We start from the raw sequence: 13,654 nt of genomic DNA, 5'->3' as shown, positions 1-13,654 counted from the left end.
ATCTTTCGAATGGTTTTTCATGTCTCTGTCTCCTTTAGTTCAGCTCTGATTTTGGTTATTTCTTGTCTTCTGCTAGCTTTGAGGTTGGTTTGCTCTTGCTTCACTAGTTCTTTTAGTTGTGACGTTAGGTTGTTAATTAATTTGAGATCTTTATAACTCTTTTTTTTTTTTTTTTTTTTGAGACAAGAGTCTCTGTTGCCCAGGCTGGAGGGCAGTGGCGTGATCTCGGCTCACTCCACCTCCCAGGTTCAAGCAATTCTCCTGCCTCAGCCTCCCGAGTAGCTGGGATTATAGGCACCCACCACCACACCCAGCTAATTTTTGTATTTTTAGTAGACACGAGGTTTCACCATGTTGGCCAGGCTGGTCTCGAACTCCTGACCTCAGGTAATCCACCCGCCTCAGCCTCCCAAAGTACTGGCATTACAGGTGTGAGCCACCGTGCCCAGTCAAGATCTTTTCAACTTTTCAATGTGGGTGTTTAGTGCTATACATTTCCCTCTTCACATTGCCTTAGCTATGTCCCAGAGATTCTGGTATGTTGTATCTTTGTTCTCATTAGTTTCAAAGAACTTCTTGATTTTTGCCTTAATTTCATTATTCACCCACAAGTCATTCAGGAGCAGGTTGTTTAATATCCATGCAATTGTATGGTTTTGAAATATTTTCTTAATCTCGATTTCCAATTTTATTGTTATGGTCTGAGAGAGTGGTTGGTATGATTTTGGTTCTTTTGCATTTTCTGAGCATTGTTTTATTTCTGATTGGCTGATTTTAGAGTATGTGCCATGCAGAGATGAGAAGAGTGTATATTCTGTTATTTTTGGGTGAAGAGTTCTGTAGATGTCTATCAGCTCCATTTGATCCAGTGTTGAGTTCAGGTCCTGAATATCTTTGTTAATTTTATGCCTCAGTGATCTGTCTAATACTTTCAGTTGGAAAGTCTCTCACTGTTATTGTGTGGGAGTGTAAGTCTCTTTAAACATCTCTAAGAACTTGCTTTATGAATCTGGGTACTCCCGTGTTGGGTGCGTATGTATTTAAGATAGTTAAGTCTTCTCGTTGAATTGAACCCTTTACGGCTACATAATGCCCTTCTTTGTCTTTTTTGATCTTTGTTGGTTTAATGTCTGTTTTGTCTGAAATTAGGCCTGCAACCTCTGCTTTTTTTCTGTTTTCCATTTGCTTGATAGATTTTTCTCCAACCCTTTATTTTGAGCCTTTGGGTGTCATTGCATGTAAGATGGGTCTCTTGAAGACGGCAAGCCATTGGGTCTTGCTTCTTTATCCAGCTTATAATTGAGGCTTTTAGCATTGATATTGTGGTTAGCTGGTTATTATGCAGACTCATTTGTGTGGTTACTTTATAGTGGTAAAGTATAAAGTGGCTGGTAATGGTTTTTCCATATTTAGTGCTTCTTTCAGGAGCTCTTGTAAGGCAGGTCTGAATGAATTCCCTCAGCATTTGCTTGTCTAAAAAGTGTCTTATTTCCCCTTCACTTATGAGGCTTAGTTTGGCTGGACATAAAATTCTTGGTTGGAATTTCTTTTCTTTAAGAATGTTGAACATAGGCCTCCAATTCTCTTCTCCTTGTAGGGTTTCTGCGAAGAGGCTTGGTGTTAATCTGATGGACTTTCCTTTGTGGGTGACCTGACCTTTCTTTCTAGGTGCCTTTAACATTTTTCTTCATTTTGACCTTGGAGAATCTGATGATTTATGTGTCTTGGGGATGATCTTCTTGTGAAGTGTCTTGTGGGGGTTCTTTGCATTTCCTGAATTTGAATGTTGGCCCCTCTGGCTAGGTTGGGAAAGTTCTCATGGATGATACACTGAAATAGGTTTTTCACCTTGCTTCCATTCTCCCATCTCTTTCAGGAGCATCAGTGAGTCATAGGTTCAGTCTCTTTATATAATAGGGGTAATTTTTCAAAAGCAGAACTTTGTTACTTGTGTCTGGGATACAGTGAGATTTGTTCTTTGATGTTTAGCTTTTAATTTTTCATTTTTCTTCTAACTTTTTTTCCTTAATTATTAAAACAACTTTTCTCCATAGAAATGCAGCAGTATAAAATAGCATTATTTACTCTTTTTTCCAGAATAAAGAACTAATAAATATCAGAAATGTTTCAAACCAGGAAAGATCAACGGTAAGCAGTTTGATTTGTCTTTAAATCAAATATACGTAAGTTATTATAAGACTGAAAAAGGTTGCTAATGGATAAACACTTAGACAGTGATATATAGTAGGGTTATTAGAATTGTGGAAGGAAAAGGAAACATTATTTAAAACCATATGTTTTCAGGCCAGGTGCGGTGGCTCCTGCTTGCAATCCCAGCACTTTTGGAGGCTGAGGCAGGTAGATTGCTTAAGGCCAGGAGTTTGAGACCAGCCTGGCCAACATGGCAAAGCCTTATCTCTACTAAAAATATAACAATTAGCCAGGCATGGTGGTACATACCTGTAATCCCAGCTACTTGGGAGGCTGAGGCATGAGAGTCACTTGAACCTGGGAGGTGGAGGTTGCAGCGAGCTGAAATTGCACCACTAAACTTCAGCCTGGGTGACAGAGCAAGACTCTGTCTCAAAAAAAAAGTTTTCTTATATATGTCTTTATGAATTTTGTATATACTGTTTCTATCTTTGTCTAAAAATATTCTTTTTTTTTTTTTTTTTGAGACGGAGTCTCGCTCTGTGGCCCAGGCTGGAGTGCAGTGGCCGGATCTCAGCTCACTGCAAGCTCCGCCTCCCGGGTTTACGCCATTCTCCTGCCTCAGCCTCCCGAGTAGCTGGGACTACAGGCGCTCGCCACCACGCCCAGCTAGTTTTTTGTATTTTTTAGTAGAGACGGGGTTTCACCGTGTCAGCCAGGATGGTCTCGATCTCCTGACCTCGTGATCCGCCCGTCTCGGCCTCCCAAAGTGCTGGGATTACAGGCTTGAGCCACCGCGCCCAGCCTTAAAAATATTCTTAAAGCAATTTAAGATGAATTTCTATGCAGCCTTTCTTTTCTTTAAAAAATGAAATTCTCCCTCTAAATATCAAGACAGCATAGCAATGGGCTGTGCTTGTCATTAAGGATTTAAAGAAATAGAAACCATGAATGTAGCATGTGGGAGGGAAATTTTGGCATTTTGGGGAATTACTAAAAGTTAGAAGACTGAGTAAGAGGTCGAAAGGGTTGGGAGTTATGTGTAGGGACTAAAAGCAGGGTTGGGAGAGCTTCATGTTTGCTTTTATACTGTGACTCTTCATGTTTTCTCTTCAGCCATCTTTAAGAAGTCTGATAATGGAAAGGCACTTGTTCTGCAATGGCCAGGACAAACTTTGTACAAAATCTGTCATATCATGGGAAGTAGGAAATGAAAGAAATGGATAGGAAATATTCAGGAAATATTCAGGAAAGTGGAGTATAAAAAGCGTGGTCCAGTTTTGGGAGGGCATTGGAGAATTTACAAGCATTACAGTGGGAAGTTTTATTCCTTAGTGGAATTGCAAGTAACATAGTACCTTAAGAAATTTGAATCATTTAGCTTATGTACTTAATCTGAGTCATTTCTGACAATGTTATCTAACTTCCTCTTCCCCCAATTCAATTTAAAAAGCACACATTAGGCGGGGTGTGGTGGCGGGTGCCTGGAATCCCAGCTACTCGGAGGCTGAGGCACAAGAATTGTTTGAACCCAGGAGGCTGAGGTTGCAGTGAGCCAAGATCGCACCACTGCACTCCAGCCTGGGCGACAGAGCGAGACTCCATCTCAATAAATAAATTAATAAAAACCACACATTTAAATAAAACAAAATGTTTGATAATATTAGGATAAAATATGAGAAGAGTAATAGTAGAAAAGAAAGGTTGTTTTTGAGACATAGTCTCGCTCTGTCACCTAGGCTGGTGTGCAGTGGTGTGATCTCAGCTCACTGCAACCTCCACTTCCCGGGTTCAAGCAATTCTTCTACCTCAGCCTCCTAAGTAGCTGGGACTACAGGTGCCTACCACCACGCCTGGCTAATTTTTGTATTTTTAGTAGAGACAGGGTTTTGCCACATTAGCCAGGCTGGTTTCAAACTCCTGTGCTCAAGTGATCCACCCGCCTTGGCCTCCCAAAGTGCTGGGATTACAGGCGTGAGTCACCCTGCTCAGCCCTAGAAAAAGTTTTTTATTGATAATATTGAACAATATATAGAATGGTAATATTAGAGGGAACCTGTAAAAATATAAAAGATAGAAAACATTGAAGAATGAGAAAAGCTTCTTTCCTCCTTTACCTTTTTAGGTCTGGGAGGATGGTGTCTAAAAAATAAGAGAAATAGCTATCCTTCCACTGCCTGCCATTCCTTTTCTGTTTTTGTGTGTGTGTGTGTGTGTGTGTGTGTGTGTGTGTGTGTGTGTGTGTGTGTGTGTGTGTGTGTGTGTGTGTTTAAAAGAAACCCAATACAGCTGGGCACAGTGGCTCACACCTGTAATCCCAGCACTTTGGGAGGCCAAAGCAGGAGGATCACATGAGGTCAGGAGTTTGAGACCAGCCTGGGCAATATGGTGAGACCCCCAATCTCGAAAAAAAAGAAAAAAAAATTTTAGAAAGTAACCCAATTCAATTATTTTAAAATATGGCAAAAAGTTGTTCGGCTATATTATATAGCAATTTGTTGAAAATAATGTGAAGAATTTTTTTAATCTCTATTTCAGGATGTGGTAGCCAGAACTCAAAAAGATGGGTTTCATATCTTTATTGTTTCCATTAAAACGGAGAATACAGATGCAAGCTGGAATTTGAACGGTATAGTTAAACTGCATGCATGTTTACTATCTGCATTTTCTGTATTTTGTATTTTTGTCACTGACCTGAGTCAACATTCTCTGTTTCAAATACATCATTCAAAAATGAATTTCTGTTAATCATACATTTATTTTAGATACTTAAAATGTAACATTAAGCTCTCTTAATGATACTATTTATTTTTTAATAGATTGAAATTTTTACCGTGTTAAGATACATTTTTAAAATTTCAAACTTCAGGCCGGGCGTGGTGGCTCAAGCCTGTAATCCCAGCACTTTGGGAGGCCGAGACGGGTGGATCACAAGGTCAGGAGATCGAGACCATCGTGGCTAACACGGTGAAACCCCGTCTCTACTAAAAAATACAAAAACTAGCCGGGCGAGGTGGCGGGCACCTGTAGTCCCAGCTACTCGGGAGGCTGAGGCAGGAGAATGGCGTAAACCCGGGAGGCGGAGCTTGCAGTGAGCTGAGATCCAGCCACTGCACTCCAGCCTGGGTGACAGAGACAGCCTCCGTCTCAAAAAAAAAAAAAATTTCAAACTTCATAGTGGGATATAAAATTCCCCATTCTTTCAGATTAAAAAAAATGTTTTAACATGTAGAAATGTGTAGGCAACATTTTAGTTGTATTTCAAGTAGGTTATGTTCTCTGTTTCTTGAAAATGGCCATCATCAGGGATTTAAGATTTTTATTATTTGACAAATTTTATTTTAAAGGATCTGTCTGTAGCCCAGGAGTAGAAGCAGCATATCTGCCAGCATGTGGCTTCTATGGTCTGTGAGGCACCCCCACCACTGTAAGTTAGACCCTCTGTGCCTTGTTAAGCTGTGGTTCCTTAGTGCCACAAAAGTAGACTTGCAATAAGCAGTTTTCAAGAGAATGAATGTTTTCACATATTCTAGAATCACATTGGCTGATGTTTTCCGTAGTGGGTGTCTGCTGGGCCATCAGCATGTGAGGGCCCTGGGGATTTGATACTGTTCTGATTCAGCCAGTCAGCAGACAGAAACCAATCAGGTGAGGTAGGCATTGCTGCAGAGGAGGCACGGTCTGGTGTACTGCATGGCCCTTGGAGGGAAGCTGGCAAGGTGGCTGCTCTGGAAGAGTATGAGGTAAGGCTTCCTTCTGGAGATGGCATCGTGAGCCAGACTGTGCCAGTTAGAGGGAGCAGGGACCCTGATGCCATTCTGTCACCTAGCTGTCTTAGTCTGTTTGTGCTGCTATAATAGAATACTTGACACTGGGTAATTTATAAAGAACAGAAATTTATTTCCCCACAGTTCTGGAGGCTGGGATGTCTAAGACTAAGGTGCCAGCAAGTTTGGTGTCTGGTTAGGGCCCTGGTGTCTGCTTCCTAGATGGCACCTTAAACGATGTGTTCTCACATGGCAGAAAGGATGGAAGGGCAGGAAGCACATCAGGGGACAACCAGTCCACTCTCACAGGGTGGAGGCAGAAGAGCAAAGAAAGGCCTAAGCTAGTTCCCTCCAGGCCTTTCGTAAGGCATTAATCTATTGATGAGGACAGAGCCCTCATGACTTAATCACTTCCCAAAAGGCCTCACTTCTTAATACCACCGCAGTGGGTGTGAAGCTTTAATGAATTTTTGAGGACATTCAGACCATAGAACTAGCCTTGTGCCTGCTTCTTTTCCAGGCATTGTGTCTTTTCCCCTGACACCAGCGGGGGGTTTTGAGTCCCCGCTAATTAGTAGCTGGAGCTGTTGCTGAGCCCCGCATGTTTTGCACTGTACTTGGCACTTGGTTTATTATTGCTGTCTCAGACAAAACTCAGCCTAGATTTGTGAGTTTGGTAATTTATTCCAAGTTATGACAAGGAAGATAAGGTCCCAGTGAGATCAGTGAATTAGCAGGGGGGCCAGTCTGAGTTCTTGTTTGGTAGCTGGGACTACTGTGCTCTTGTGTGTGACCAGATTTGGCGCAGGTTTTTAGAATAGTGTGGATACAAGTAAAGGTGTCTCTTTTTTTCTTTTTTTTTGTAAATTGACAATTATAATGATATAAATGTATGGGGTACAAAGTGATGTTATAATCTATAAATACAGTGTGGAATAATTAAATCAAACTAGTTAACATATTCATCACCGCAAATGCTTAACATTTTTTGTGGTGAGAACATTTGAAATGTACTCTTAGCAATTTTGAAACATACAGTACTCTATTAACTATTCACCATGCTGTGCAGTGGAACTCAAAAAAAAAGAAAAAACTTATTCCTCTTGTCTGAGATTTTTTTTTATCCTTGGACCATCATCTGCCCATGCCTCCTACCCCCCAGCCTCTGTACCCACCATTCTGCTCTCGTTTTACGAGTTTGATTGCTTTAGATTCCACATATAAGTGAAAATGTGCAGTATGTCTTTCTGTGCCCGACTCATTTCACTCAGCACGACGTTTTCCAGTTCCATCCATGTTGTTGCAAATGACAGAATTTTCTTCTTTTTAAAGACTGAATAGTATTTCATTGTGTATGTATAGACATTTTCTTCATCCAGTCATCTGTTGATGGACACTTACATTGATTCCATAACTTAGCTGTTGTTCATACTGCTGCAGTGAACATGCGGGTGCAGACAGCTTTTTGACAAACTGATTTTAGATCTTTTGGATAAATAGTAAAGTGGGATTACTGGACTATATGGTAATTCTGTTTTTATTTTCTGAGAACCTTCCATACTGTTTTTTATAATGGCTGTACTAATTGACATTTTCACCAACAGTGTACAAAGCATCCCTTTTCTCCACATCTTCATCAGCACTTACTGTCTTTCATCTTTTTGATAAAAGCCATTCTGACAGGTGTGAAATGATATTAGGGTTTTAATTTGCATTTCTCTAATGACTAGTGATGTTGAGCATTTTTCATATATTAGTATCTGTTGCTCATTGATATGTATTATTTTGAGAAATGTCTATTTAGGTCCCTTGCCTTTTTTTTTTTTTCCTTGAGACAAGAACTCACTCTGTTGCCCAGGCTGGAGTACAATGGCGTGATCTTAGCTCACTGCAACCTCCACCTCCCGGTTCCAAGTGATTCTCCTGCCTCAGCTTTTCAAGTAGCTGGGATTACAGGTGCATGCCACCACACCTGGCTAATTTTTCTGTTTTTAGTTGAGACGGGGTTTCACCGTGTTGGTCAGGCTGGTCTCGATCTCCTGACCTCAAGTGATCCGCCCACCTTGGCCTCCCAAAGTGCTGGGATTACAGGTGTGAGCTGTCACGCCTGGCCCCTTGCCTGTTCTTTTAACGGAGTTTTTGTTTTCTTGCTATTGAGTTGTTTGAGCGTATATATTTTGGATATTAACTCCTTCTTGGATATATGGCTTGCAAATTTTATCTCCCAGTCTTAAGTTGTCTATGTCTACTGTTGTTTCCTTTGCTGCAAAGAAGCTTTTTATATTGATGTAATCCCATTTGTCTATTTTTGCTTTTGTTGCCTGTGCTTTTGGGATCAAATCCAAAAAGTCATTGCTCAGACTGGTGTTGTGTAGTGTTCTCCCTATGTTTTCTTCTAGCAGTTTTAGAGTTTCTGGTCTTACAGTGAAGGTATCTTGGCAAGGTTACATAATCAAACAATTACTAATTGTCCAATACCATGTATGTGCTACATTTGTTAGTGTGGTTTGTTATTCTTGGAGCCTTCTGGGAAATGAACTTACATTTAAAGACTTAAGACTGACAATTAACTCTCTCTTCTGCTCTATCCCAGTTTCTCTTTCTATGATTGGGCCTCATGGATATATCTCTGCATCAGATTGGCCCCTAATGATTGTGAGTATTTCTCATCATTTTTTCATGTTTAAAAAATGAATTTTATACCCTGAGAGCTTTGTGATAGTAATTCCTCAGTAGTTAATGCTTTGACGTATCCTCTCTTTCTGGTTCCAGAGTGACTGGAAAATGAAGGGTTGGATACTTGAATGTAGAAGTGCCAGCTTCCAAATGATCCGAAGGCTTAACTGACTAAAATTGCTTCTCTTCCTGCAGTTTTACATGGTGATGTGTATTGTTTATATATTATATGGCATACTCTGGCTGATGTGGTCTGCCTGTTATTGGAAAGACATATTAAGAATCCAGTTCTGGATTGCAGCTGTTATTTTCCTGGGAATGCTTGAAAAAGCAGTTTTTTATAGTGAATACCAAAACATCAGCAACACTGGACTGTCAAGTAAGTTTTTTGACTTTCTGTAAATACAGTATGATCTAAGAGTTCCCCAGCATTTATGAGCAGAGCGGTGGGAGGCCCCCCTCTGAACAGGGGTTTGGAAACAGGCATATTATAGATGAAGAGAAGGAAAGCCAAGAAAAGAATGTCAGAGTAGGCCTCTGATCTGGCCGAGCATGTGTCTTCTCTTCGTTATGTTTTCCTTCTTGCTAACTTTCCCCTCACTTTCCTCCTGGGAAAAATAAAAGTCCCATTTCCTAAGGTTCAACTTGGATTAAAACAGCACAAAGTTCTGGACAGGGAGACTTCAGGTGCTGTCAATCCTTTTAACATATTTCTCCTTCCCCCCACATCTTCTTTTCCTTCTCCTTCAAAAAAGAAAAGAAAGGAAATTGGCCACAGGGAGTAAAATCAGGGGTGCTGGAATGGATGGTGCCTGCAGCCTCCTCGTGCTCTCCCCACCTCGTTACTCCCGCAGAGATCTTCATATGACCAGTGGAGGCACCATCACAGTTTACAGAGTGGAGTTTGTGAAGCAGGGAGGCCGCACAGCTGGGCATCCTCAGATGTGTGCCCCAGACTTCTAGAAAGTAGATTTCAGGCCAGAGAAGTAGAGGTACAACTCTCCCACCGAACCCTTGGAGTCTCGCTCTGCCGCCCAGGCTGGAGTGCAGTGCTCACTCAAAACCTCCCGGGGCCATTCTCCTGCCTTGAGCTGGGTGCTCAAGAGTTTTTTGTATTTTTTCTAGAGACGGGGTTTCACCGTGTTAGCCAGGATGGTCTCGATCTCCTGACCTCGTGACCAGTTACAGGCTTGAGCCACCGCGCCCGGCCACAAATGGTCTTGATGCAGACTTGCAAAGGGCATGATTTTGCCTGTGATTGATTGACTGATTGATTGACAAGGTCTTGATCTGTTGCCCAGTCTGGAGTGCATGGGTACGATTTTGGCTCACTGCAGCCTTGACCTCCAGGCCCAAATGATCTGCCCACCTCAGCCTCTGGAGTAGCTGGCACTATGTATCTGTTACTTATTTAAAAATACTCTAGAGAAAAAATGAATTAGACTATAGATGAAACAAATTTGCCAGAATGTTGCTAATTATTGAAGCTGCATGATGGGTACATGGGAAATCATTATATTGCTTTCTCTCTTTTGGGGAATATTTGACATTTCCCCAGATAAAAAGTTTAAAAGGACAAGTACCAAAGAACAAAGAAAGGGCAGACATCCAGGATGCATATTAGAGATGTCGCTACTCTGTATGAAGTTGTTTATGGTGTTTGTGTGCGCGTGCGTGCGTGTGTGCATGCTCTAAACCAGATGATGAAGGAAGGGTAGGTCTGCTGCTTAGAATTGAAGCATTCCGGAATGTAGAGAAGGCAGTTCTGATGCTTTGCTGTCAGTGGTGGTGATCTCTTGTTTGGTGAGGGTAAAGGGTGGCATGCACTTTAATGTGGAGCAGCGAAAACCTGAGATCCATGAAGAGATGAGAGGCCATCTGCCATCCTCAGGGAATCTAGGCTGTCCAAGGTGGCACTGGAGGGCTTGGAAGAGATACCCAGACCGCTGTCAGGGTCTTTGAGGAGTCCCGTCCAATAGGAGAGGTGAGCAGGAACTGAGGTCCTTTCTGATTTTCCCAGGTGGGAATTCTGGGACAGGGGCTTTATTGCCCAGCATTGATCTTGAAGCATCAAATTTAGAAAAATCATTAGAAGGATGAGAAGCATTGATTGTTAGGACCCGACATGGGTACATTAAGAATAGATCATGTCAGACTCATTTTTTTTGTTTTGGGATGCTAGATTGACAGTTAGGAAGATGTAGTAAACTTAGTATAGCTGACTTCTTCAAGGCATTTGACAAGGCCTCTTGTTTCTTATGGACAAGATGAGCTGAAAACTGGTGGTGCAGCCATGTCTAAAGAGTTCATGGAAGTAATCACTGGTCAGCCTAGACCTGTGCTGTTTTCTGTGGTAGCCACAAGCCACATGTGGGTACTGAAGTAAAATTAAATTACATTAAAAATTAAGTTCCTCAGTTATTCTAGCTGCATCTCAAGTGCTCAGTAACCACAGGTGACAAGTGACTGCTGTATTGGACAGCACAGAGATAGACCACTTCCATCATTGCAAAAAGGTCTGTGGGACAGCACCGGTCTGGAACAATGGTTCTCATCCCTAGTTTTGCATCAGCATCACTTGAAGAACTTTAAAATGGTACCAGTGCCAGAGATTCTGATTAGGGCAGACCTAGGAATTGGGGCTGTGTAGAGGCTTCCAGGTGATTCTAATATGCATCTAGGATTGAGAACCATTGAGCTAGGAGGCTTCGAATGGTGTCTCTCTCAGATTTTAGACCTTGTTGCTGGTTTATTCTTGTTGCGAATCTGTTGGTTTGTTCAACTAACATTTATTGTGTGACTATGTAGACAGCATTCTCTTAAATTTTGTGGATGATGTGAGGCCGGCCAGGGTCGTAAATACTTAGGGGCATATGGCCGGGCGCGGTGGCTCAAGCCTGTAATCCCAGCACTTTGGGAGGCTGAGATGGGCGGATCACGAGGTCAGGAGATCGAGACCATCCTGGCTAATACAGTGAAACCCCGTCTCTACTAAAAAATACAAAAAAAAAAAAAAAAACTAGCTGGGCAAGGTGGCGGGCGTCTATAGTCCCAGCTACTCGGGAGGCTGAGGCAGGAGAATGGCGTAAACCCGGGAGGCGGAGCTTGCAGTGAGCTGAGATCAGGCCACTGCACTCCAGCCTGGGCAACAGAGCCAGACTTTGTCTCAAAAAATAAATAAATAAATAAAAATACTTAGGGGCATAGAGAATCATTTTAGATAGACCTTTTTCACTTGAAGATACATGATGAGAGGCAAGAGAGTTGACATGATGAATAGAAAGGTGAAATTTAATGGGTAAGATCTTGAACTTAGGTTTAGAGTACAGCTTGCAAAAATACCAATGGAAAAGTTTTAAAAATAGTTTAAAAGTTGAAGCTGATGAAAAGCAAATTCAACATAGGCAATAATAGGGTGGTTGCCTCCCAGAAGCTCCCACAACCTTAGATTGCAGCAGGAGCCTGGAAGGAGTTGAGAATCTTGCTGTACAGGCCACACTGTACCAGAAAGGTTGTAGTCACATTACCTCAAGAGGAGTATAGACAGCCTATGGAGGGATTGACAGCACACTCATCCGTCAACATTTGTGATCATAAACCCCTTCTTCACATTCTGCACTCTTTTGTAGAGCTCATCCATTGTTTTCCTCCTGAAGCTTTCTCTCCCATGGAGCTCTGTATCCTGAGCTACAGACATCCTCCTTTGTTCCTTTGTTTATTGTTGTTGACTTCCCACGGCCCTTAACATCGAGTCCAGACTCCATGACAGGGGCTCCAAACTGCACGACTGGTCCCTGCCTTTATGACCAGCCTCTTTTCTTGACATCTACCATTACACTGTCTGCTGCAGGCATAATGAACTTACTTCTTGCAACATAGTTTGGTTTTCCTCTTTTCTTCTCTCTGCCTTTGCACGTGCCGTGTTCTTTGCTTTGTCATCCCCCACCCCCCAAAACTTAACTCCTACTTAGCCTTCAAGTTCTGATTTAGATGTCATTTTTTTCTGAGTTTTTCGGGACCCAATTCTAGCTCCCCCAGGTGTAGATGAGACTGGCCTTCTTCCAAGTCTGGAGGGATGCTGTGTTACCTCTAGCTCTTACCACACTGAGTTCTATTTACTTAGCCTAACCGGAGTACAAGCTCCATGAAGGCAAGGATCCAGATGTCTTTTTCACTATTACAGCCACACAGTAGGAGCATATCAGTACATTTTAAATGAATACACGAGGAGGAGATCCTGGAGAAAAGAGAACTCTAGAGGACGTTATGGTTTTTACATATTTACGGGACAAGAAGAGAGTTCTGTAAAGAACAAGAACAGAGGGAAGCTCAGGGAGACAGTGTTCAGGCTGATACAAGAAAGCCGTGCCCAGTGGAGCTGATTAGATAGAAAGGGAGTGAATTCTTTAGGAGAGTGTGAATCTTTCACTGAAGTTTTCAAGCATCAGTTGGATACGATAACTTTTAAATCAAATGTGGCTGATTAGTCTGAAGTCCGAATGTAGTTATACCCAGGACATGTTGTTGAGAATCGTGGTTGGCAGGCTTCCAGATGTACACGAAGTGAATTATTTTTTTCTTCCTCAGCCCAAGGCTTATTGATATGTGCGGAGCTGATTTCTGCGATGAAGAGGACGCTGGCTCGCCTGCTCGTGATCATCGTGAGCCTGGGCTATGGCATTGTGAAGTAAGTACGAGAGTGTGGAGAGGTGCTGGGTCCCAGCCCAGTGATTCAGTCCGTCTACATCATGACCTTTGTGAAAATGGAACTTCTAAGTATTGTAGTACAAATCCCTTCGGGAAAAATCTACAAGAACACATTTTTAAAAGATTTCCACATACTTGCTATTTTATGTTATCTTCCAATAAAGACCCTGAATTTGTATTTCGATAACTTTATATAGTTAGATGAATAAATAATCAACTTTAAGGATAATGGAAAATCTGAAGTGACTCAAACCATTTTCCAACCCTTTTCTGTTTTTTAGATGGTACCATTAAGTTTTTATGGTCCTGTTTGAGTGTTGGAAGAGAGTGGATTAAACACTGAGTCAGCAGAA

At 41.9% G+C, this 13,654-nt stretch overlaps 1 protein-coding gene across 5 annotated transcripts in view; it reads left to right on the top strand.

Moving 5' to 3' along the window:
* The window catches only part of TMEM87B (transmembrane protein 87B), a 73,552-nt gene that overhangs the window by 30,003 nt on the left and 29,895 nt on the right, over positions 1-13,654 (top strand). For all 5 annotated transcript variants that reach the window (XM_050753043.1, XM_050753046.1, XM_050753041.1 and 2 more), the window contains 5 exons: positions 2,098-2,148; positions 4,690-4,780; positions 8,512-8,573; positions 8,790-8,973; positions 13,182-13,281. In XM_050753043.1, the coding sequence (XP_050609000.1) occupies positions 2,098-2,148; positions 4,690-4,780; positions 8,512-8,573; positions 8,790-8,973; positions 13,182-13,281 (488 nt within the window). The remainder of the gene's footprint in view (positions 1-2,097; positions 2,149-4,689; positions 4,781-8,511; positions 8,574-8,789; positions 8,974-13,181; positions 13,282-13,654) is intronic.

This window comes from Macaca thibetana, chromosome 13 (genome assembly GCF_024542745.1).
Source record: "Macaca thibetana thibetana isolate TM-01 chromosome 13, ASM2454274v1, whole genome shotgun sequence".
NCBI lineage: Eukaryota > Metazoa > Chordata > Mammalia > Primates > Cercopithecidae > Macaca > Macaca thibetana.
This window is presented reverse-complemented; position numbering and strand designations above follow the sequence as displayed.